Genomic DNA, 24674 nt, shown 5'->3' with positions numbered 1-24674 from the left:
GACAATGAAAAGCTGCCATGAGGAATCAATTGGCTACAGTTATTTTGAAAGATTTCTGGATGCTTAAGGGAAGGACAATCAAAGATAGGGTTTGAATCTTGACTGTCTTTACTCACTGATGCTGACTGCATCCTCAAAAGCCCAACCTACCTTGGAAATGGACCGGAGAGTATACACCTACATATGCAAACACACACACACACAATGTCTTATATGTTACAATGACTGTTTAATCATTGCTGTAGCATGATTCCATTACCATACATACACATCTTAATGAAAATGTATGCAAGTCTTGATGTTCCATGATCTCAATACCATGTCAAGACTGTGTAATGTATTGAGTCATACACAAAATACATATGGATGTTATTTGTGTATTCCATTCCAGTGGTAAATATAATCAAACTACAGATTTCACCAGTCATATTGGAGAGTGATGATGAAATATAAAACATGTTTCAATTAGTCATTATAGTGACTTGTGTGATTGTCAGCTACTGTACATCACGAGTAATGGAGATAGTTATAGTAATGCCATTATCCTTTAAAACTCCTGTGTGGAATGGGTGTTCCCTGACATCAGATCATCCAGGTTTGAGTGAAATTCTCTTTTGACTGATGAACCAGTTTTGCCTTGGCTGCATTTCTGTCTTATGCAGACATCTTTCACATTCCTTTTGCCCTGTGATTAATCTGCCTGCCAAATGTAGATTAAACACAACTATAAATCAACTGAGCGGCAAGTAAAGACAGAACTGTATACAATGACAATGGCGTCCCAAGGCATGCAGCCCCACTGGAGAGCAAGTAACGGGGTTCCATGGGATATGGAATTATACATCACCACCTGCTGCTGCTGGGCCTGTAACTGATGGCATCATTATTCACATCTTTACCATTTTCCATCTTTTTATTTTTAGGTTCACCAGTTATTATTCATTTTCAAGCACTTTTATACCCTCCCAATTTTGAATCACAAGTTGTGACTTTGGTCTTCTCATGATTACAAACTCCTTTGTTAAACACAGCTAACTGACACACATGTGCCTGCACACGCACACACAGACACACACAACTCTCCTCCAATATGAGCACACCCAAGCCACCTGCATCTTATCACACTGAAAGTCCACAGTGTGAGCAATACGGATTAATCTGGTTTGAAGGGTTTACCAGTTGACTCATGTGGAGGTCTTACAAGTTTGTCATGTGTAAATTCATTGCCCTGCATGCTCACATTTTAAGAGGGTATTTTGCATGCAGCTGCAGTTCAGTGCAGCAGGGTTGTGCCCTACAGGGACCCTACATAAATACTTTTACATATCTACGCCACAATGCAAGATCCCAGCAACCACACCATGCTTGGGAGAAAGGCATTGCTAACACAGCTGAGAGTGATCTTAGGCAGACAGCAGCCTCCAAGTCACACCCCCTGCATGCATGCAAGCTGACAGCCCGACAGCATCAGCACAAGATAGGAGCCGATCACTCATCAGGATGTGAGCAAGGAAATGAAAAACTGCAGGTGCATTACTGATGGACGAAAAATGGCATGTGTCTCAGAGCCCTGCAATTTGCTATTTAAAGAGCAAAAATAGGGAATAGACAACCATTTGAAAATATAATTCCTCAATTACTCAAACTGAACACTGGTGAATGTATGGATATTCAAGGCACAAGAAAGAAGATATGTGGATTTGAGCATTTAAATACTGTTTTATTTGGTGAGTATTTTACAATTTCAATAATAAAAACAATACAAAATTGTAATTCTTTTGATTATTTTTTTTTAAATCCATTTCTAAAAAACATTAAAAATCCTGACATGAATCATAATCAGAACTAAACAAAACTAAAGTAATCAAGTGTAAATTAATAAATACTAAGTCAAGTGCCAAAAAGTGAACATCAAAATAAACTAAAATCAAGAAACTATCTGGTGCATTGGAAAAAGAACAGCAAATGCATTACATAAAACAAAAAACAAAATAGTCAAAGAAAACAAACAAAACAATCTAATGCATTTTAAAGAAAGATAACCGGTCAATTTGAGCATTTAAAGCAGGGTTAAACTGTTGTTCCAGTTTTCTATGTGGAAAGTAAATATTTGAAAAGATTGATGTGTGATGCTGTGCGGGGCGAGACATGGAGAGACCACCCCCAGAGGTGGTACACTTCCCTGCTTCCTAGGGGAGATGAATTCATTGGGGAAGCAACTGACCTGCTGCTTCCTCACAAGTGGCTCCTCGACTCAATAAAGTAAAATGCCAGGGAGTTGGGAGTGAGTGACAGACTGAGCGAACGGCAGTGAAGAAGTGATTATGGTAACAGACTTGAATTTATGGAGTTTGATTTGAATACTAAATACAGACTAATTTGACTTTGTTGTTTCGTATCATTCGCTGTTATTTGTTCTTTTTGTAGTTAGGGACTTGTTGTGTACAAAGGTAGGCTCAACACTAGTTAGGGTTTTGATTGCACTTTTTGTTTGTCTTTCTGGTTTAGCATACCAAGCACTGTATATAATAAAAGTAATGTATTTACACCCAAACCCAGTTGGTGTTCCCTAGGCACAGCCTTACAGAGCCCTGGCATCGTGTCCAAATTACGCAAAGGCCCTGACTCCCCCTCGTGTCAAAGCAGGTGTCAGTGTTTACAACTTCGATGAGAGGATGAAGCGGAACTGTCCTTCTGGTCACGAAAACAGAAAAAAAAAACACCATGGGAGTGAATTGTGGGAACAGCAATCAGGTAAACTTGTGTTCTCTCCTCTCCAAGTTTGATGTCGGCAAATAACAGTAACGTTAAGTTGATGTGCTAGCTTGCAGTGCATCTCTCTCTAGTCTGTCTGTCTTGCTAACCTAGCTGGGCAGTGCATCTCTTGGTCTGTCTGTGTCTTGCTTACTTGCCAGCCACTTTCAGGGCTGTGTTCTGTGACTTTGTGCCTGACAAAAGTGAGAGTGAAATACTACTATTTATTACGTTTGATAAACTCCAACGGACAACGGTGTTTATAAACTGCAGCTCGGAAAAGATAACTGTGTCGCGCGTGAACATGCGTTCATATGCGCGTGCATGAAATGAAACTTGCGCTTCCAGCAGCAACCTCTGTGGGGACCAGTCCAGACAATATATTGCCTATAGGCTTATGTTTACATTGTATAGAGAAAGCGAATCATATAATATTGTGAAGATTGGACTAATTACCAGGCAGCAGAGTCAAAGCTTTGTGTTATATTTTATTTTCTACATTTGATATTTTCTACAATTTCTTGTTTATGTTAATGTTAATATTCACTCATCTCATCATAGAAAATATTCTATTCAATAAATATTGTTTGTTTATACCTCATTCTGTTCTGTATAGGTCTACTTATTCTTAGACTGACAGATGGAGCAAACTGTTTTTAAAGGAGGGAGGATTGTAGTGGGAGCGCTGGGGCGTCAGGTGTGACTGTGTGGCAATGGCAAATGGTTTACATGGCTCATGGGTCATGTAGGAGGGCCCCAGGGAGGTCAGGACCGGCTCTGTACAAATGCTTTAAAAGTGAATAGACAACACAGAACTCAAATTAATAGTTCTAGGGCAAACGTTGCTGAGAAATACTGAGATTTGACAGTGACACCAAAATTGTTGAAAGATTGTTGCACAATCCTCTCCTCTCTTATTCACACATCAAATACTTTACCAAACACAGATGAGCCTTTCAATTTCAACTCCCTATTTTTCCTCACTTTCCATCAACTGGGCTCTTATTCTTTTCATTAAAATCTAACATTATTTGTTTGAGCCTCTCTCAGAAAAGATGCTGCTTCTTAGTAGAATCTTTCCTCGACACATTCTCACACAGATGAAGGTTAAAGTGGAGACTGGATTTATTTCACCCCTTCTTTGCCAACTACTAGACTGGGTCCATTTACAAATGCAAGACCAAGCACTTACAGAGAGGAGTCTACAGAGCTTGTGGAGAACCTTCCAGCCTTCTTCTGTGTCAATGTCGGGGTCAAGGGTGCAGTCCCTGGAGTCACATATGTCGCTGCAGTTGAGGGCTGCCTCCATATCAAGCTGGGCCTCTCTCTTTTCTTCATGGAGTCATGCAATAGGGGTGAGAGCAACCTGCGCACGTAAAAAAAAAGTGTTATAAGAGTGAAAAGAATCAACTATTAGCTCTTGTGCAATATGTCTCATTTGAAATCAAACACATCAAGGAACTCCTCTCTGTGCTGGACACAAGAATATGCTGTCCCCCTGTTCCACAACACAAGCCTGAGAAGGATGATATATTGCTTTCTGAGCATACTATACCCTTGTTTCACAGTATAACACATTGTTGCATGCAGTATTGTTTCACCTCTCTACACATTGTATCTCTTGCACACTGTACATCCTTTGTTTTGCATTGCCTTGTTTAAAAGGCCAACATGTCCTTGAATGGGAGCGGACTTGGATAAGGTGTCAGCTACTAAAATATTGATACAAATGCCATTCAATAATTCATATTGAGCTACCAAAGAGATCAATCAATCCTGGATCGTTCTTCATCTCTAGAATAAGATCATGTATATCAATGATGTACTGAATGACATGTCCATTGTATTCACAGTTACACAGAGTAAGCCAGAGATGTGTAGATCTGTCCAATTAGCTATATAGATCCCTTCCTGTAACATTGCATCACCTCCAGGGTGTCTGGTTTAAGGCTCAGAACTCAGGAATAATGATCAGGTGTTCTCTGTGAATTGTGAGTCACTATACAGTTCGTGACTAAGTAGCAAGCTGACAAAAGACAGGCCGTCACCTTTAAAGTAGGGACTTAACTGCCACTCTTAATGACCAAGAATCCTGTTGAATGGTGCCACAAAAAGTCAATTTATAGTTGGTGACTGACTACTGGTTGTTTGAACTTCTAACATCTTTGACGAGGCTGTGACGAGAGAGCTCACAATTTGGCTTTCTGGTAACAAAAGCAAAACCGTTTGCGGACTGCTGCTGTCATAAAAATGTCATTTGAGTGATGTCCACTGGTGCTTTCACTGCAGTTTCTACAATTATGAAAATTAGGTAGAGAACAGTGTCAAATGGGGCCACAATGGACATCATGTAATTGTGTCCCACACCTAGTTTCAATCCAGGGAATGCATATGAAACTGTACAAAAATAATCCCATATTGATACAAATAATAGGTTTAACTTTCACTCAAATCCATCCACACTCATTAAGCAATGCATCACAGCTCTAATTCTCCTTTGCACCCACACTCCTCTGTACCACAAGGGGGCATTGCCTTGCATATTTAGAGTTACTGAGATACACAGCAATGTACAAAACAAGGTTTTATGTCCTGTGCAGGGCTATAAAACATGTGTATTACCTGCAATGCAGCACAAGAGGTTGCTGTATCCAAAAGCTTTGTGAAAAAATACTTTCATGTCTGAGTCCAAACGATAGCGATAGCAGAAGAGTATCAGCAACACAAACTTCAACATCTTCTACTTGAACAAATGCAGTGTACTCTCCAACAAGCTTATATACAAACTATTACATGATATGACACTCTAAGACTTTTCCTATTCTCCATGCCCTCCTGCTTACAATTGGCATTATTAGTCTGATTGTGGGACCACAATTAACAAAACAAAAATCATGTATAAAACCTAAGAGTGTATTGCAATAGAAGTAACAGAGGTAGACAAAAAGAAAGCTATTGTTTATTGTTTTCTAAAATACCCTCCCAGTTTGAAATTTCCATTAGATAATCAGCTCAGCTCCCAGAATGACCCTTGTGATAACACAGGAAACAGGAAGCCAAAACACAGCTGTCCTCTGAAGCATGCACTGCCTATCTACCTTGTGTATTTCACACTGGGAGTCCACAGAACAAACACATTTACAGCGTGTGTGGGGGAGATCAATGTAGTCCTAGTGGATAGCACAACAAGAACAAACTGCCCAGTGACCTACCAGGGAGCTCTGAGCTATACTATTTAATTATCTAAGGACTAATTTATTATACTTATTTACCAGTGGGACAAAATAAAGACTTAAACAGTTGGATAATTAGGTGTCATAAAATACCTATGTATTTTGGGAAGCCCAGTAATCTCCTCAATAAACCATAGTCTTGACTCTAACAACAACCCTAACCCAGACAGAACCTAACATTGCACACAAACACATCAGTCTAATTCCTGCTCGAGTCAGTCACATTCAATGTGAATGCGCAACCTTTATTTGAAACTGTGGCCAGATAGTTTATGATCACGGAAGTTAAATATAACTTTAATAATGCCCGGGAGAAAGGGCTGTCCTCAGTTTATATTTCACTGATGATGGATATGTCTCGACCAAACTTGGTTGAGATTCATGACTAATGTGCTCCAAGTTCAGATATATTCATCAGGTTTTCTGTGCTTGTCAAAAGGCTGCAGACAGCAATGTGTGGAAAAAAATAATCTCTAGCAGATGTTCTCTTGCTTTAGAACCCACTTAGCAAAGCGACCTTATCTGACATCGGTATGGGTATATTAATGTAGTGCATTTCAATCATCACCATTTCATTAATGCCACTATTTATTTATTTTTGGGCATCTTTTCAATGCGGTCTGATTAGTGTACACAGAGGCACCGGAGGTAGGCAGCTTATGAAAACATTTCAGTGTCAGTTGTAATAGATAAATTTGCCTTTAGATGCGAGTAATAGCACACATTTCATTAGTGCTGCCTCGTTATTTCTTGTTTTTCTTGTGTGTGGTGGGAGGGGGGTATAGCACCTTAGCTTTCTAGATCAAATAGAGTAAGTGGGATAAGTTTTTCTTGTATTATTGAGATTGAACTACATGTAGATCAACCAGAACAGCACTGAAATATTATCCACTAGGACTGCATTGATCCCCCCCACACACGCTGTAAATGTGTTTGTTCTGTGGACTCCCAGTGTGAAATACACAAGGTAGATAGGCAGTGCATGCTTCAGAGGACAGCTGTGTGTTGGCTTCCTGTTTCCTGTGTTATCACAAGGGTCATTTTGGGAGTTGAGCTGATTATCTACTGGAAATTTCAAACTGGGAGGGTATTTAAGAAAATAATAAACAATAGCTTTCTTTTTGTCTCCATCTGTTACATCTACTGCAATACAGTCTGAGGTTTAATACATTTATGTTTTGTTTTATTTTTGCTGTGTTTTGCTTTGCTTGGTGTTATGTTATGTTATGTTATGTTTTGGTTTATTATTATTGGGGGATAGGGATACTTTGCAAGGCAATTCACTACAACGTTATCTGAAGATGCAAAAAGGCTTCTCCAACTCACATCTTTAGTTCTTTTCTTCACTTCATGTGAGAGGAGCTAGGGGTTGACCTGTATGTATGTTTTCTGTAATAAACTTGATTGGTGTACCCTGGGATTTACTAAACCACTACATATAGCCTTAACAATTATGTGAGGTAAACTTAATATAATGATCAACTGTTCTAGATAAATAAGGTCGTGGTAAATGTGATGGGGATGGGGTCATTTGGAAAGTCTACTGAAGTCTTATCAGGAGAATGATGGGTGTTTTAAGACTTGAAGAGGAGAGAAGTCAGAGGCTAATCCATTTACAAGGCTTTTATTTGCGTCTGCTTCCAATCCCACGGCATATCTTTCCATGTCAGATGAAACTGTGGAAAGACATATTTGAGATACTGATACAACTTGGATAAGAGTAAGGTGCAATTTGAACTCCTTTGTTCAGACAACAAAACCAGTAGAGCAATGGAAAACAAAGCTACCGACAGTTTCTCTTCTGATCTCCAAGAGGATATAGAATGTGCAAGAAAACCAGATGTGACATGTAGTAACAGTTAAGTGTGTCCTAGTTTACATTTTGCCATACGTGCATAAACAGGAGACATGGTAATCTAAAAAAATACAAGGTACATTTGTAAACAAATGACAAAATACAATTCTGTGACGTTGTAAAGAGATACCCTCAGGAAGGGTTTGTTTTTCAACATAATAATAACCCCCAACACACAGCTGGGAAGAACATAGAAGAACAACAGGCTCTCAAATGCTGTGGCTTTCCCAGTCGCCTGACTTCACCTGACCTCAGTCTCATTGAAATGTTGTGACAGCTTGACAGGGGAGTGAATAACATAACACCATATTGCATGATCACACTCTCTGAGATTATCTGGTCAGAACAGACTCACTCCTTTACTGGAGTCATGTCAAAGATGGGGGGTATTTTGATGCCAAACTGTACAGGAAAATGCAAGCAAAAACAGACACTATTGAATTAGTGAAATCAAAGTGATTCATTACAGCTTAAGTTGTATTATATTTCCAACTGTTGTAGGTGTATCATTGTATGTGTTTCGTCCTGTCAAAACCGCTAGTTTGTAACAATAATGTATACCAAAAACGAATGTTCATGGAGTTGTATGAAATGTTTAAATGAAAATCACAGCCTTCTAAATGCAAAAATGTACACAATCCTACTAACTGTATAATTAGTATTAATCCTTGTTTTATGTTTTGCTTTGTTTAACAAGCAGAATAGCCTTGTTGAATAACTAAGGCATATTTAGTGGCTTCACCCTTCTCTGCATTGAAAGTTAGGCAATACATTTTCGTTGACAAATTTAAAGTTGGAGACATGTTTGAGTTTGCTTTGTCATCATCATCAGACATCCATGATTTAATTAAGAAATTGTAGAGAAGATTTGCAGCCCTCCATAGATATAACCTGGTCCCCTCTGCCATACTTTCCATCTTTCAAATCACTCTCTTCCATGTTATGGCTTGTCAATGTATATTTTAGTGCTTCCTCTGAATACTGGCCATGATATAGAGTATTTCCCTTCCATGAGGAATAAAGCACTTTTCTCAGGATTTACGATTTCACACCTGGGGTGTCACCTTCCTCACCGGATATTGCCCACTTATCAAAGGGGATCCCAGGGAGACTTTGTAAGACATGTTACTCTGACCTGTTATCCCTGTTTTAAAAGGAAGGTCAGAATAGGCCACAAAACACACAGAGTTGGGGTTACTAGGAGCTTCACACAGATGTGCAGTGAAGCAATATTTCTAGCAAAACAAATGGTACAAACAAGGAGTGCTTTCTGTTTTGTATTTCTCTCTCCATGACCCAAGCGTGAAATGAAGCAATTGAGCGTGGGTGACTGCAGACCTCCCTGTCCACTAATATAAGCCACAACTGCACTATTATCCATCTGGACCAGCACATGTTTGTCATGATGGATTGGCAGGAATCTTAGGAGTACAGCCCAGAGTTCTGGGATGTAGATATGGGGAGCTCTGTGGGGCTCTTTCCACAACCAGTGGACTCCACAGGCGTTTGCAGATGTCATCTCCAGGTCATCGTGACCACTGAGTGACAGACTGGCCCAAGGATCACCCAGAGGGCTAAGTTCGAAGCGCTCCACCACCATCGGAGCACCTTCCAGTACGCTGGAGTGATAAGCACTTGGCGTTGGTGGCCGCGTCATTGATGCATCCAAAAAGCACAGAATCACAACTGCAGCATCCTCAATGTGCAAGAGGTGTAGAGTTTGGGACACGGCTGCCAGAAAGCCCAGGAGTCTCTGACATAGGGACACCGTCACACTGTCTCTCCTCCAGAAGAGGGCAGTCCGAGGAACTACACCTGCTGTGTCGGCACAGGGTGTCTCTTCTCCCTGTCCCATGTCTAACTCATGGAGACGGTCAAGAACCAAAACCTTTTCCCTCTGGACCTGCTCCCTGGAGTGTGCACACACCAGCCAGTCATCTAGGTGTTTCAGGACATGGACCACTTGACTCCTCAAGGGGCACAGAACAGTATCCATGCACTTGGAGAAAGATAGCAACTTCACTGAGTTCCTATGGTAACAACAATGTCCCTCCCACCTTTGGGTAGTATCCTCAAGTTGAAAGATAAGCCAACAACACTCTGGAATGGAGTTTATTACCCCTTTCTGTACAGTAAAGAAAAGATCAATACCTAAGTGCGGCCACTCCTGGGCTAGCAAATAGTGATCGATGATGGACATTACCAAACACCAAATATCAGCCCAACCATGAAAATACTAGAGATGGGGTGGGGGGGGGTCTCCCTCAGAAATCATCTGGAAGAAAGATCTGCCCAGATATCAGAACGAGGCCTACAAGCTTAGGTAGACTGGTTTAAAAACAGCTCATGACGTTTTATGATTTAGGAAGGGAGTTGACCAGGCACGGCAGTCGTGTGTGGTGTAGTGTCACTGGGAAATACAGGGTTTGCTGGGATCTCCTAGGGATCGTCATAGATCCTGCAGGCCTAGGCATTCAGAGAAGGAGATAGGCCTTATAGGACAAACTTGGGGCTACATGTCCCTACGATTGGTGATGGTTATAGCAGTGCATTCCAATTCAGTAATCAATTACATTTCTGAATAGAGGTACCATCTAAAAGGGATATAAGCAGTCTTTATATCAGCACTCACAAGAAAACAATTAATAAAGAAGGAACACTGTTATTACAGATCAAACTTGGTCATCAGTCTTTCTTGCTCAAAGGACTAAGGTAGAATTGTAATTGATTTTAATGCAGATCGGTGAACCAACACTAAACTGAATGCACTTGGTCTTCACAATGGTGCCCCTGTATGAACTTAATACCATGCACTCCCTTTCACAATCAGAACATGACACGTACAACTACTATTTAAATCCTTGAATCCAAATATTTGTTGTTTGACTCTTTGTAGGCACACAAGTTCCTGATGCTTAATGCTGAAATTGAATAGTTTGGTGTGACTTCCCACACAGTGTACACAGAGATGCCATGGCCAAATAAAAAGCTGAAACGCAGCTGTAACCAACCTATCCAAAATGTTCTTGTTATCGGGTGGAGTCTCTGGGAGTCCTGGTGTTTCAGAGTGCTAATTATTAGGCGTGCCCACTTCTTACTATTTTAAAACCACACACAAATTCTTCAGTAAACCTGCTGCTGTAGGCAAGTAAGGAGAAGGAGTGCCTTAAGTTACCTGTAAATGATATGCGTTGTCAGTACTTTATTTTCAGCAAAAACAAATATCAAGTTCTACTTTGATGTTTTTAGTAATTTAAATATATATTATGAATAACAAGTAATGCATACACCTATTCTTATAGCCTACAGCAATTCTGTCAAGGGGTTTTAAAAAACTTTTTCCTTCTTTCACAGGCCAATCCCCTCTTTATAAGATTATAGAGGTCGAAGGTGCAATGGATGAAACATTGTCATTAATTGCGAAAGGACAAAGCGCGCCCATTGTTAATATTGATACATGCGCCTGTTGACATAATCCGTTGCGCAATTAAACCCCAAATTAATCAGGTGTAAGAATGCAAGTGATTGGTTTAGCCCCTTCACTTGAACCAATCTAATCAACTAGTTGAGTGCTGCATTACAGGAAACCAAACACCACGGTCAAGGTTTCCGTCCTTTTAAACTTTGACTATTTGTGTGCAACGTTTGTGTCGCGTTCTTGTAGCGCAGATTCCCGCAGTTCTGCGCAGATATGCACTTCTCGTGTACTGGCGTTGGTTTCATGCGGTGCAGATCTGTGCACAACCACGGGAATCTGCTATACAAGAATAAAAACAGTTGCACTATATCTGCTGTGACTGAAGGTCGTTACAGCGACGTGTTTACAACGAGCATTTTGAAACACCCACGCAGATGCCTCGTCTGTGCAATGCATATGGACGCCTAGTAATCATGATATAAAAGAAAACAGATAATGATTTACAGTGTTCAGTGAGAACCATTGTATTTAAACCGCAGGGATGTGTGTTACTTTAATGTATATATTAATGGCAACGATGCAACAGGCTATACTTGTGAAGTAGAAAGAACTAAGGAACACCCCAGCTAACAATATGACATTGTGAGAACGTTTAGTGTTACCTTATCCCAAACAGGAATGCGGTATTATAAATAAGATAATAAACACATATATATATGCCACCTAAAACAAAAACAACTGCAGCACCATAATAATAATAATAATAATAATAATAATAATAATAATAATAATAATAATAATAAATAGCACTCTCAATTCAGGGGGGGGGGGGGGAAGTTGAAATGAAAACTAACCTGAAGAAACCGCGCGTGTTTGAAGGCAAAGATAATAGTCCAGTTGGTTCTGCCGTCTTCACTCCATCTCTGGAGAAATGATCAAAAACGCACACACAACTGAAAGGATCTCATTCCTCGCCAGTCTCGGCTCCAGGGGGCGAGACTCCGTTCATCCCGCTGGGCAGAGAGCGCCTTTCCAACTGAAGAGTTGTCCAAAGCACAGAACAGAGAAAGAGAGGGAGGCAAACAGGCAAGATGTAATTAAAGGAGAGGGATTATTTTCTGTAGCCAGTCAAAAAAAGAAAAAGGGAAGAAAAAAAAGGAGAGAGAGCTGTGTTGGATACGTGCTGTAACTGTGTCTGGAGGAAAGTGTAGCCAGCAGGGTACACATCACATTCACAGCTCAGCTGCAGCGTGTGCACAGGGAGCGTGTTTGCCCGGGTCGATGAAGTTGTTAACCGTGTGTCATGTCACAAAACCTCCACATAACAACTGTTTACCTCAGAACAGCTAGGGGATAGTGCACATTGCCATACACGCCACAACTGCATGGTCCTTGTCAATCGTTCACAGCCTGGAGAAAACATCTGGATATCAGGACAAAGAAAAAGCACATCTGCCAAAGGAAGGTGCAGTCATGGCAAGAACAGGAAGCTGGGGAAGACTTTGAAAGTGGGCCACAAGTTGCCAGTTATCTGCACAAAACTGTCCGCTTTATAATTCGATTAAGATAGTACTGTATCCTGAAGGGGTTTTCACCACAAATGGAAAATCCTAAAGAACGTTTCCAAAGGACAAGCACCAGGTTTGAATGCAAGAACCCCAAACAAAGCAAACCGACAGCTATGTCCTAAGCATTGACCTTCAGCAGTTGACCACTTTTCCATATAACCAGAATGAAAATGTTCTTGACTGTGCATTTTGTCACTGAAAAGTCCTTTAGCATGCGGTACTAGAATCCAGTCTATTTCTGCAAAGAGTTTAATTCAGGCTGTACACACATCTATTGTTAAATGTTTCAGCCTTAATCCACAGTGGAAGCATGTGGTTTCCACCTCGTTGCGCTATCCAATGAGGCATCGTTTGAATGCAGTCACAGAAATTGGTGATCTTCAACTACCCATCATGCTTTTGATGACTATCTCCGCAAAGGTATGATTGTGTAAGTATGAGTCATATTACTGACACTTGTGAGCAGTAGTCAGAAGTCTGGAACATGCCTCCAGAAGTTTCTTCTCAGAGTCTGGATTTGTGACGTCTCATCTTTTGCGATTTCTTTGTAGGGAGACCGCTAGGGCTCATCTTCCTAGTTTAATTAAGTCATGGCCTACACATACCTCCAGTAACATTCAAGATAAAATGGACTATCTACTTTCCCTAATATGGACTTCATTTTGGGGAAAACCACAACCATCCACGTCCTTATAAGTATACTCATGATTTTATGTATTTAATTCCCAGGAAACTACATGCAAAAGGTGTATTTTAATAATAACGGTCTAATATCTAATCAATCCTATGGCTTCAACTTTGCACTGGATTGTAAAACTCCCTGTTTGTCATCATGAATTATGCCTGGGAGAAGTCTACTGCAGGTCACCCACATCTCCCACCTGATGGGGACACAACTGAAGTCCAGTGTTACACAAAGGTGATGTTACTGAGCCAATAGGTGTCATTGTTTCCTATATTTCAAATCATGCTAATCTCAAAGTAATTTTGTGTTGTTACAGCACTGTATTTTAATATATTACTTGTATCACCACTGTAGGTGTGAAATGAATATGTACAACTTTGAGTCACTGTTAAAAATAAAATCATGCTAACAGAGACATTTGTATCTGTAAGGAAGCATAGGGAGAAAAATAATGTAATAATAAAAAAGAGCCAAGTTGAAACGAAAGTGTTTGTTTTAATTATGGTATCCACACCAAGCATCTGTAACTCTATATTGTCCTTCGAAACAAATACCTGGGTTGGCTTACATTTTAAACATTGCCTATGTGTTGAGATGGTGTATCCTTGTGCTACTACCTGCTATCAAGTTTACTGTGCAGCAGTTGTTGTGCACAAAGAGTTCCAAGCATTTCAATATTTGATGTTTCTGGTCAGGTAACTTGTCAATTACCAAGGCTTACACATACGCTGTGCAGCCCAGGACCTGAGAGAACAGGTTTTGCCAGCAGTGAGAGAAACAGAGGAAGAAGCAGCAGAAAACAGAAAACAAAAAAATAAAAACATTTTATTTAAATTTTTGTTCCCTCCCAGAATGTACAAACTGTAGGTTGTTGCTGTTGCTCTTGCTGTTCAGTGGTCACATATTTGTACTTAACCACCCCTTCACCTTACCACCACTACCGACAATAAAATAATGCTTGAGAGCTCAGAGATCTAACAGTGGTTACATGATTCATTCTTCTGTGAATCACACCATTTCTGTCTGGGTTGGTTCCTTTCTGTTTTCAAATCCAAGTTTTCGTTCATAAAGCCTATAGGTTCATTTCACATAATGTCATGTTTGGGGGAATATCCCATGAGGAGGAAAACAGATGAGTTTATTGCTCAATCAGCAAAACAGCTAGTCACCTCCAAATGCATTCATACTTTTGATACAGTGTAATTCAAAGTAACAATAATGCAGGTGTAGATTTTGTACTCTTAATAGCACGCTTCAATAACAGTTGTAGTTCCCTCGGTTACACTTTCATGTTTATATTCAACAGGAAGACTTAGTAAAACTTATTAAGATTGCATTATAAGGATTCTGAACTTCTATGTATAAAATGTTGCCTGGAATTTGGGTCCCAACCACGACAGTTATGAACAAATAATTATTGCCTTTTTAATCTACTCACTACACATTAACCACTTCTTGTACCAAGCATGCCTTTTGATGGCTATTCAAGAGTGTTCTACTTCAGACTGAGCCCACAACTCACATGTGTTAGGAATGCCAAGGTGTAGCTTTAACAGGAAGGCTGATGTAAGCGGATGTGTTTATGAATGTATGAGAATAGAGCCAGGGCGGTGGGAGATATTGTGGATACAGTAAAAAGATAATCCCTGTATTATATCCTGATCAAAAGCAGTAAAATGTCCTAATCCGTACACAACAAAAAGAAATGGCAAGAGATCAACGTTGACACGCTAGATTTGAATGGAGGGAGAGTTTTCTTTTTGCATGTCTGTGTCTATTCATACATCCTGGTGCATTATCCTTCTCCATTGAATTTGCTTGTGTGTTCCCTGTTCTCGGTATGATTATTATTTTATTTTTCAAGCAGGCTGTTCATGTCAAAGCAGAATATAAATAATGCAAAGGTAACTAGAGCTTACTTGCCCAGATAAATCATGGATGCCAGGGATTAAACTCCCTTGTCTTTTGTCATTTGATGCTCGTTTCCTTGAGGAACAACAGTCACAGAACAAGCTACATCAAATGCTGCACCTGACGGAGATGTGGGAGGAGGAGGAGTGAGAATCAATCAATGCCTACAGCACATAGCAGTCATACATCTACTGAAAGCCTCCTGAGGGGAATGGATCCAGTGCATCTTATCAGCTGAGATCAGATGAAACGGTATCTAAGAATTCAGACATGCTCAAAAAAACACCTGTGGGCATGGAGATTGAACTTCAAGATGAATGGCTCACGTTTAACCATCGGAAACAGAAAACAAAAGTATTGTCATCCTCTCATAAAACTAAAAGACAAATTAACACATCCATATCAGTTCACTGCTCCGTGTTAACCGAGTCCTGGTTCTAAATAAATAAAGCAGAAAGTTATCTATTATGCTTTTTCATCTGAATATATCTTATGGCACCCCCCAAATACCTGCGATTACTGGAAATAAATATCGCTTTTCTCCAGTACCTACTGCATGTTGTGTCCTGGCTGGGTCTGCAATGTACAATTCTTTCCAGAAAATAAAGAAACCAGTTTTTCTTGAGGACAAAGCTGTGGAAGATCATATATTACTATAGAAAGAGAGACCTCTGAAGCAATAATTAACATACACACACACAAACACACCCAGGAAAACGTGACAATGGACAAATCAAAATAGGGGATTTAAATGTTTGGCTCATTTGATACAACTCTCTGGGATAATGAATGTTTGTGAAAGACATTGCACAGGAAGGCTATATTTTTCTAACTATTGTGTGTATTTTGTGGGGATACAGACATTATGAGTTGTAAGTGACAATTACATTTTCATTACCCACTGATGATTATAATCTGGATATCGAAAAGTGTCAACAGGACTGTAGGAGGAATAGGCTTCGACTTCTGTATGTAACTATAACATCTCCTGAGAGAATGAGAATTGTTTATTACTAGGCTAGCTCAGGCTTAGCTGCAGTCAATGAAGTTAAGTGACTGTGTTTTATGTCAGCAGCCATGATTTAGGACTCTGATGCCTTGAGTTAAGGGTGCATGGTGTTTAGCACAGAATGCTGCTCCTTTTTTCATTATTAGAAAAGAAATTTGCATAACTGTCAAAAATGGCTCTTTTCTATAATACTTTTAAAAATGAATAATATATTTGTAATGAAAAAACAGTGAATCTGTGATAGAATCTCATGAAAAGCTTTAGAGCAGGGCCTGGAGGAATTGGACGGTATTGCAGTTCAAAACAGATGAAAATGCTTATTATAGGCCAGTGGTTCTCAACCCTGGTCCTGTGGGACCCCCTACTCTGCTGGTTTGTGTTCTAATGGAGCTCTCAATTGATCCCTTAATTAAAGTAATGATTTGGTTACATTTGACTCTTTAAATTGTGTAACTGATCAAAAGTAGGTTCCTTAATAAGATGATAACTATACAATTTAATACCTAATTTAAAACCTGTTTAAAATAATTAAAACATTAATTACGTAATTACATAAGTATTACTACAATTAAGGGTTCAATTAAGTAATTGAGAGCTCAGTTTTAACAAAATACATGTGGGTAGGGGGTTGAGAACCATTGTTCTAGGCAATATTATTTATACTGGTAATGTTTCCTTTATCTCCATACATACACTTAATGGTTTTGTCTTTGTGCTGATTTTAAATTGAATTTCCTGCAAGGTATGTTTTTGGACACTTCAGATAAGGAAACAAAATTGATAGAATACAAAACCAAAAACGTCTACATCTTCATCACGGACCAGGCATAGCATTGCATAGCATACAAGGTCAGAATGCAAAGTTGGTAAAGCTACTAAAAACAAATTAAGAAGATGAATGCAGACTGCTTGCCTGCAGCCACTGACATATGAGCTATTTGTCCAAAAATAAATGGTCAAACAACACAGCTTAATATAGGTAGAGCATTGTTGTATTTTGCTACATTTACAATCTGGTCGTGTGAGCTAGCTGGTCAGTGTGAACACTTGTTGGAGTGGCTATGGAGACCTCTAGCATGGCCTTGGATTATGTGTTTTCAATGCGATGTAAAACTACAGGGAAATGACAATCAAAAGAAAAGAGATTGATAGTTTAACAATACTGCCTTTATACACAAGACTAGTGTACAGTGTGTCATATCTGGTTCACATGTTACCAATCAGTAAATACGCACCCATATCAGGACTTAATGAAATAAAAGAAACATTGCATGTGCCAGTGCCTCTTGAATTAATTGCAGGTTTAAAGTTTTCTTTGATAAGACTACCTCCAAGTCACCTCCATGGCTATGTGTACATGCTGGAAATGAATCATGATCTCTTTTAAGGTGGTATGTCTGGATTACCTTAATGAGTGTTTTGGTTAACTCTACATCAATTCAACCATTCCCACTTTGGACAGTTGTGCTTTGCTGCGTTGCTGTTTGTTTAATGTGTAAATAGTCATAAATGAAAGCAATTTAAAACTTGATCCACATCTAACCACCTTAAATAAGTCATGACAGTGCTTTTACTGTACAAATCTGGGAATACTGGAATTGTTGCACGTTTAATCTTTCCTATTAATTAAAGTTAGAAGATTTGTATAAATATTTTAGTTTTCTCTTATGTGTGACTGTGCATATTTATAACTTATCTCAACCTCCTCATTTACTTTCATATCCTGAGTCTGCTGTGCAATGTGTGTTACAGAGCTGTTTTGAATGACATCTTAATATGCATATCTGTCTGGTCCAAAGCAATAAGAAGGAGTTTGGCAGCCCACCAGGCAGGCACTCTCAGATCTAAAGTGTCACCTCTATTCATGGAGACATTCTGCTGTTTTGTGAGGGGAAGTGAGTCTAACAGATAAACTGGCAAATGTATGCACCGCAAAGCTGATACACAGCAATCCTCTCTTTGCAGATGCATTTATATATTCAGCAATCCCTTCTACTTCTATATCATCTCCTTCTTGCTTACTTATTTTTATTTTTTTCTTATTTTTTTCAGATATCAATTTAATATGGAGAGGATAAAATTAGAGAGGATGCAAAAGCTAACTAGGAAAGTGAGACAAAAGCCATTCTCTCTCTCTTGCTTGCTCTCTCTCTGTGTATATATATATATATATATATATATATATATATATATATATATATATATATAACACAGCAGTGGATTGATATAGGCTCATGATGATGATGATATGTATATAATGGCAGGCAGGGGATGGGAGTAATCATGTGGAGCCAAACAACAATAACAACAATTATAATTGATAGATTCTGAAATAAAACCATTGTGACTTACAATTCTTTACCCTTTCCTGGCTAATATTTCACTTCACTCAGAGCATGTCATTCCACCCACCTGTATTCTGAAGTCACATTGATTCTGACAGATTCTTTTAATGAATGAAGCGCAAATGTCTCGTATGAAACAAACCAAAGCCCTTGAGTGACATGGACAGAAACACCCCCGTTCAAACAGCGTTAATTAATGTCAGACACATTGCTTAAAGAAACGGCTGGTCTAAGAGAGTTGGTGTCATTCAGTATAGCTTGTTTGAGTTCCAAATTAAGTCATTAGTTCAACTCAAATTGTCATAAAGTTTCACTTTCACCTCCTCCATAATTTCACAACTTTGTGCGATTTAAAAGATTTTCTGGTATCTCCCTGTGTCCTTTCTCTTCCAAACATAAATCGAATGTCTTCTACTGCTGGTTACTCTAAGAATCTTCCAAGTACTAGTAGTATTCGCATTGCCACTTCAGCAAAAACACCAAACTCATTTCCAAGCTGGGTTCAGAACAAAACAGCCAAACAAACAAAATCCAAACATACCTGGCGCTGAGGGAGAAGAAGACTGAAATGTGTGTGTGTCACCATGGGTTCCTCTCAGGATCCAGCATCCAATAAATGACCGTTTTTTACTTTACAGGAGAGAGGCATCTCTTTCCTTGGGCTTGTCCCCCATGTGTGGCCCTGATACTAGCGCACCTCTGGAACATATGGCATGCACTTTGTCCCCAGCTTCTGCTTTCCACGCAGTCATTGCATCGTTCTCCTGCCAGCGTTCTCACATTCCAGCTGTCAGCAGCGTCTGCCACCTGCCCGGGTGTAATCAGAGCCACCCACCTGCTTGACGTAATTTAGCCTGATCGTCTCTGTGCTGGAAGCGGATAATAAGAACCCTCACTTTGTCTATTGCCTCGTGCTCCTTCCAAATGGAAACAGAAACACTTGTTCCTTCTCTAGCTGTTTGCGTTGCCCATCCCACAACTTGTTTTCAAATGCCCCGTCCTAGCAAAGCAACCAGGCAGCATTTTTGTTGTCTTTTTTTTTTTTGGTGCAATTTTTTTCTCAAGGTTAATCAGTCTCTTCAGAGCTGTGATTTATGGTGTTGGGATGCCATCCAGTTATGTGCTTATTGCTGTTCCATCTGAAAGGGAAGCTCCTCCTACAGCCCTGCATGTGATACAACCCAGACTAAACACGTATTTTCTGTTAAGTAGTTGCACCCGGGTTTCCCTGCTTCTACTAGTGTCTTAAGAACTGCTTTTTTGAAAGTGCAGAAAGATTTTCGAGGTGTTGGATTTTCAACTTAACAGGTCGCTCTGATGCAGTTTTTCCTGGAGAAGTGGTTGTGTTACTGTTCCTTGTCCTAACCTATCCGGATTGCTCAGCAAGACTTAAACCATCTTTATTTCAGCACTAGGGACACTAATCTTAGGCAGAGTTACCGGGAGCCTTCTTTTGCAAAACTCCCTGGAGTTGTGTGAATGGATGAAACTGATTACAAACAAGACTGAATAGTGCATTTTTCCCCAATGTGAAACAAGCTTCTGCTTTGCATTTAAAAGCCTCTGTGCCTAGTGTATTCTAATAGCAGACCCCAGTGTGTACTACTTATGAAATATATAGTCATACCTCCTCCAAATTTTTATTTATAGACTGCAGCAAATAACGGTAGAGACAAGACCCTATAAATATAAATGTACGAGTCTGTTGTGTAATTAGTTTTCCTGTTGCATTCTTATTTTACATGTTTTTTACATGTGAGAATCAAGCACATGCAGCATGGGACTTTTCATACTGTTTGGGGATATTACTTGGAGCCCATTTTCATTCACTTATGTAGAAACGGTATCCAGTGGCCTTCCCATCTAAGCAACAATTTAAGAGAGGTACTGTAGAGGTCTCTGCCCAAAGCAAAGAAATAACCATTTTGCGTGATGTCTTGCAGGTGGAAAGATGCTTTTGTTACATCTTGTACCAACTACTGTAACTCATAGTCTACCTAGGTCTTTAAATCTCAGAAATAAAGTACTGTAGTTCATAATCCAAGAGTCTGTTGATTTATTATCCAGGACGTGGGTCATAGAACTCAATGCTGTCCTTAAAACAATATGCATAGATAACTAGTCCTTTTCATGATGGTGCACAGCACTACCTAGCCTTACTCCATCCTATTGATAGAGTTTCTGCCACTGCATACAGCTGCTCCCATTTTGGACAGGTAATTTTGAGTAACAATCTCCTTAATTAAATGGCACAGTAATAATATCAATTGTTTTCTACATCCCAACTCCAGACTTGTAATGTCATTGTAAAGTGCATTTTGAGGTCAGCTTTATAAACAGTTAATCTGCATTGTGTTTGCACTGACCTTTGGAAGCACTGCTCCAGTGAAATGTGTTTGGAATGAGTCATACTAAAAATATGTTTAAATGCAGGACTGCAGAACAACAAACCTAAACTGCACTCAAATAGAATGTGTCACATGATACTCAGGGTCAGCCTATACAAGCAGGCAATGACTTTGAATAGACTGAGACTATACTATACTATGTATACTACTATACATATATATACTATATATGTCTTTAATTCATAAGAACATAAGAAAGTTTACAAATGAGAGGAGGCATACGACCCATCGTACTTTTTTGGTGTCCATTAATAACTAAGTGATCCAAGGATTCTATCCAGTCATATCATGAATATGAGGAGGCGAAACCACCTTTTAGATTATCTTCTATTTGTATTATATTCTATTAACATTTTTAGGCAGGTGGTTAAGACTTTGCAGGTGCTATTGTTGGCGTTAGAAATGTATTTGGTCTTAACAAGGATCACAGTTCATGTAATGATGGAAGAAATGGAAATGAAACCCAGTTGAACAGGAAATGGCTCCAACTCTGAAGTCTGCAGCTATATTTAATACAGGCATGTGACATTAAATGAAAACATGTTGTGAAACCCTACTGCTGTGATTGTCCATCCCACTGTGAGAAGATCCTGTTGAACGGATCTCAAATGGTGTCTGCCTTAATCTGCCTTTAGGCATACCATGCCAGGGAGCCCACACTTCCTTATCTCCTATCTAAGCAAAGAAGGGGAATGTTATCATCTCCCATGCCTCTGAAACCAATGGTGCATTTAATCATTATGGCAGGGAGGGGTCCCAGAGGTGCTTGCAGCCTTTAACGTTCTCTCTGTGGATACCGTCTCATTATGGACAGGGTGGATTCTCTGGCTGGAGGCACATAGTAAAGCTGGAGACCTTCAACAGTATCCCATAATCTGACAACCAGGTCTGGGAGGATCAAGGCCTGAATAAAACAGGCAAGCGCAGGGGGGATAAGGGAGGATATCCTATATTACTCATGGCTGGCTCTGAGGGCCAGTCTTATGGAACATATATACCTTCCTTCTACAGAAGTCTTTGATTAGGGGTAGAAAATTTGTACTCTCTTATCCTAGTATGTGTCTCATCCCTTGATCCAAGGACTTTGCATGTCCTCAGGGGCCCCTTCGTCTTTCTGGTTTTCATTTGACCTTCATTTGACATATTGACGTGATTGAACAAATTATTTAGTGAACTGCTCAAATGAACCATTAGTTTGAAATGTTGCAATAAAGACCCCTATAAACCCTGCAGTAACTGGGCTCTTAGGGAGTGGGTTTGTACATTTTTGTACTCCCTGCAACACCGCTTTAGTTATATGGTTTATTTTGTTGTGTTTGTTGGTTTGATTAACACATAACCATCCACACATTTAATCCTCAAAGATTATAATTAGGGCTTCAAGATTTCAGATTTCCATTTAAGCATATCTAAGGCCAATTTGCTTTCTTAAATAAACCGGGAAAGAGCTGTTAATGGCCAAACAAAGTTGCTTATTTTTCACTTTCATGTCTCGATTGAGATGCCAATTATTTTTTACCTTATTTGTCACAGGAGCTAATCACTCATTCATCCTATTTTGAATCTCATGTTTTGTATGTCATATTTCAACTGCAATGTCTTTCTCAGCCTTGGCCAGCATTGCCTTCCAAAGTGTAATCTCATTGTGCTTTGTTCTGGACCTGAGATGAAACAATTTCCCTGTAATTAGTATGAAGATATGCCTTAATAGCAATTGATTAGTAGTTTAGTGATAAGGAAAATAAACACTGAAAAACTAAAGCTCTAATGATAATGAATTATTATTGTACATTTTGTCCATTAAATCTGTGATCATTCGTATTCCATGTTAAATGAGATATATATTAAATGTTCAGACATGGAGTAAAGGAGATGCACTGTCAGAATGGGAAACCATACGAGTTTATTATTTTTCACTCTGCTTTCGCCGAATGATAAAAGCCCAATGATAAAGCCTAATGATAAAGTCTAATGAAGTGGGTGTTTGCACAACTCATCCAAGAATGCCGACACTTGGATGATGTTGCTCACTGCAAGATTTCAGCACAACATACAAAGTAATACAGCTGGGCAGCTAAATACAATATGTCATAAAACTGCTTCCTGTCCCTGGTCAACACTGGATCAGTATTCAACTTGAACACATTCAGGAGGCTGATATCCAGGAATGAGTGCAGTGGAAGTTGGTTTATCACCCCTTCCTGGATGATCTTGCGGCATTCTTGGTAAGAACCAGTATAACCATAATGTGCAAAGTGGCATCCTTGTGCATTGCATCACTCACTTTCTTCAATTGATTTGGCTGTTACACTATCAATCAATACCAATCAATGACATGATTATGACAATTAATGGAGCTGAATGAGATGATGATGTCTTGTGGTGCATTGCTATTTCACTGTCTCTCTAGTTTGTCCACTCTCAGTAGATTTTAATTTTCAAATTTTCCTGAGACTCTACAGTTACTCCAGTTTCCTTTGTGCTGTATTCAAGAAAGAAACCTAGACAGATGTGTAGTACTAGACAGACTACACAAGCAGTATGGCTTATGCATCATGCAGGGCTTGATTTTTGTAGGAAAGATAGAAAAATGCACCATGTTTGGGGCAGGGCTCTTTAGTTAAAGTTCTGGTTAGAGTCTAAGAATCTGACTCAATTTTCTTACTCAAAGTTTTGAGCTCTGGAACCGACGGCTCCCTGTTTTTCTAGGTGTCTGATTTCCCTGAGGTCCTTTTCCAGACCCTCAGCTGCTCCATGGACTGCCTGAGCCACAATCTTCCCCAAGTTGGGGCCAGCACAGCCATCTTTATCAGTGAGGAGTTCAGAAAAACCTGGGGCAGGATATAGGCCCATAATAGAGCATTGTAGGGGGACAGGAGGACATTGGGGACACAGGGGACATTGTAGCATGGTTCAAATAGTACTGTGTCACTGTAGACTCTGTGGTTTTGATTGTTAAGTGAGTGCAGCTAGCATTTCGTATAGATACAGTGTAGAACTATTGCTTCAAAACCACAATCATTAACTAGAACCCTACAGACTACTTGGCAGTGGTTCCTCTCAGTTTGGGGGATGGCAGAATGGATTGGTGTGAGAAACAATCCGCAATTTATTATTGGAATTAGATTTTAGGTTTGTGAAGGGGAGATCCTGAGATAAAACCATTGAATTTAAATGTTTCCATGGAACTATTGCGGCAGCCAGGATGATATTTTCTTGTGTTGTTTAGTATCTTTGTGTTGAATTGTTATTCAGTGTTGCTCTCTCTAATCTTTAGGGTTCCTGTTTAAACATGTGCCAGAGTCCCTCCTCAGAAGTTTACGTATGGGGGAGTGGACCTGCAGTGTCTTCTGAATTTCATTCCACCTGAACTCTTCATACTTTACGTGATTTTTCATACAACCAATCTAACCCTTTTCCCAGGCTGCTACTGAGGTGTAGACAATTATTTTAAAGGGCCTCACCACACTTGGTCTGTGGCCCTCCAG

The 24674-nt window shown here is 39.6% G+C and overlaps 1 protein-coding gene across 3 annotated transcripts in view; it reads right to left on the bottom strand.

Annotated features, from left to right (window-relative positions):
* gpr156 (G protein-coupled receptor 156) overlaps nt 1–19898 on the bottom strand; it is a 48664-nt gene extending 28766 nt beyond the window's left edge. Inside the window, exons 1-2 of one of the 3 annotated variants that reach the window (XM_066706882.1) lie at nt 19320–19898; nt 3947–4120 (exon numbers count right to left, since the gene is read on the bottom strand). In XM_066706882.1, the coding sequence (XP_066562979.1) occupies nt 3947–4063 (117 nt within the window). In that variant the 5' untranslated portion in view covers nt 4064–4120; nt 19320–19898. Of the gene's footprint in view, nt 1–3946; nt 4121–12114; nt 12491–19319 lie in introns of those variants that run through there. The other 2 variants (XM_066706883.1, XM_066706881.1) reach the window with 2 other exon arrangements.
* Nucleotides 19899–24674: the final 4776 nt, after the last annotated feature.

The sequence above is a fragment of the Amia ocellicauda genome, chromosome 6, assembly GCF_036373705.1.
Source record: "Amia ocellicauda isolate fAmiCal2 chromosome 6, fAmiCal2.hap1, whole genome shotgun sequence".
NCBI classification, from domain to species: Eukaryota; Metazoa; Chordata; class Actinopteri; order Amiiformes; family Amiidae; genus Amia; species Amia ocellicauda.
This window is presented reverse-complemented; position numbering and strand designations above follow the sequence as displayed.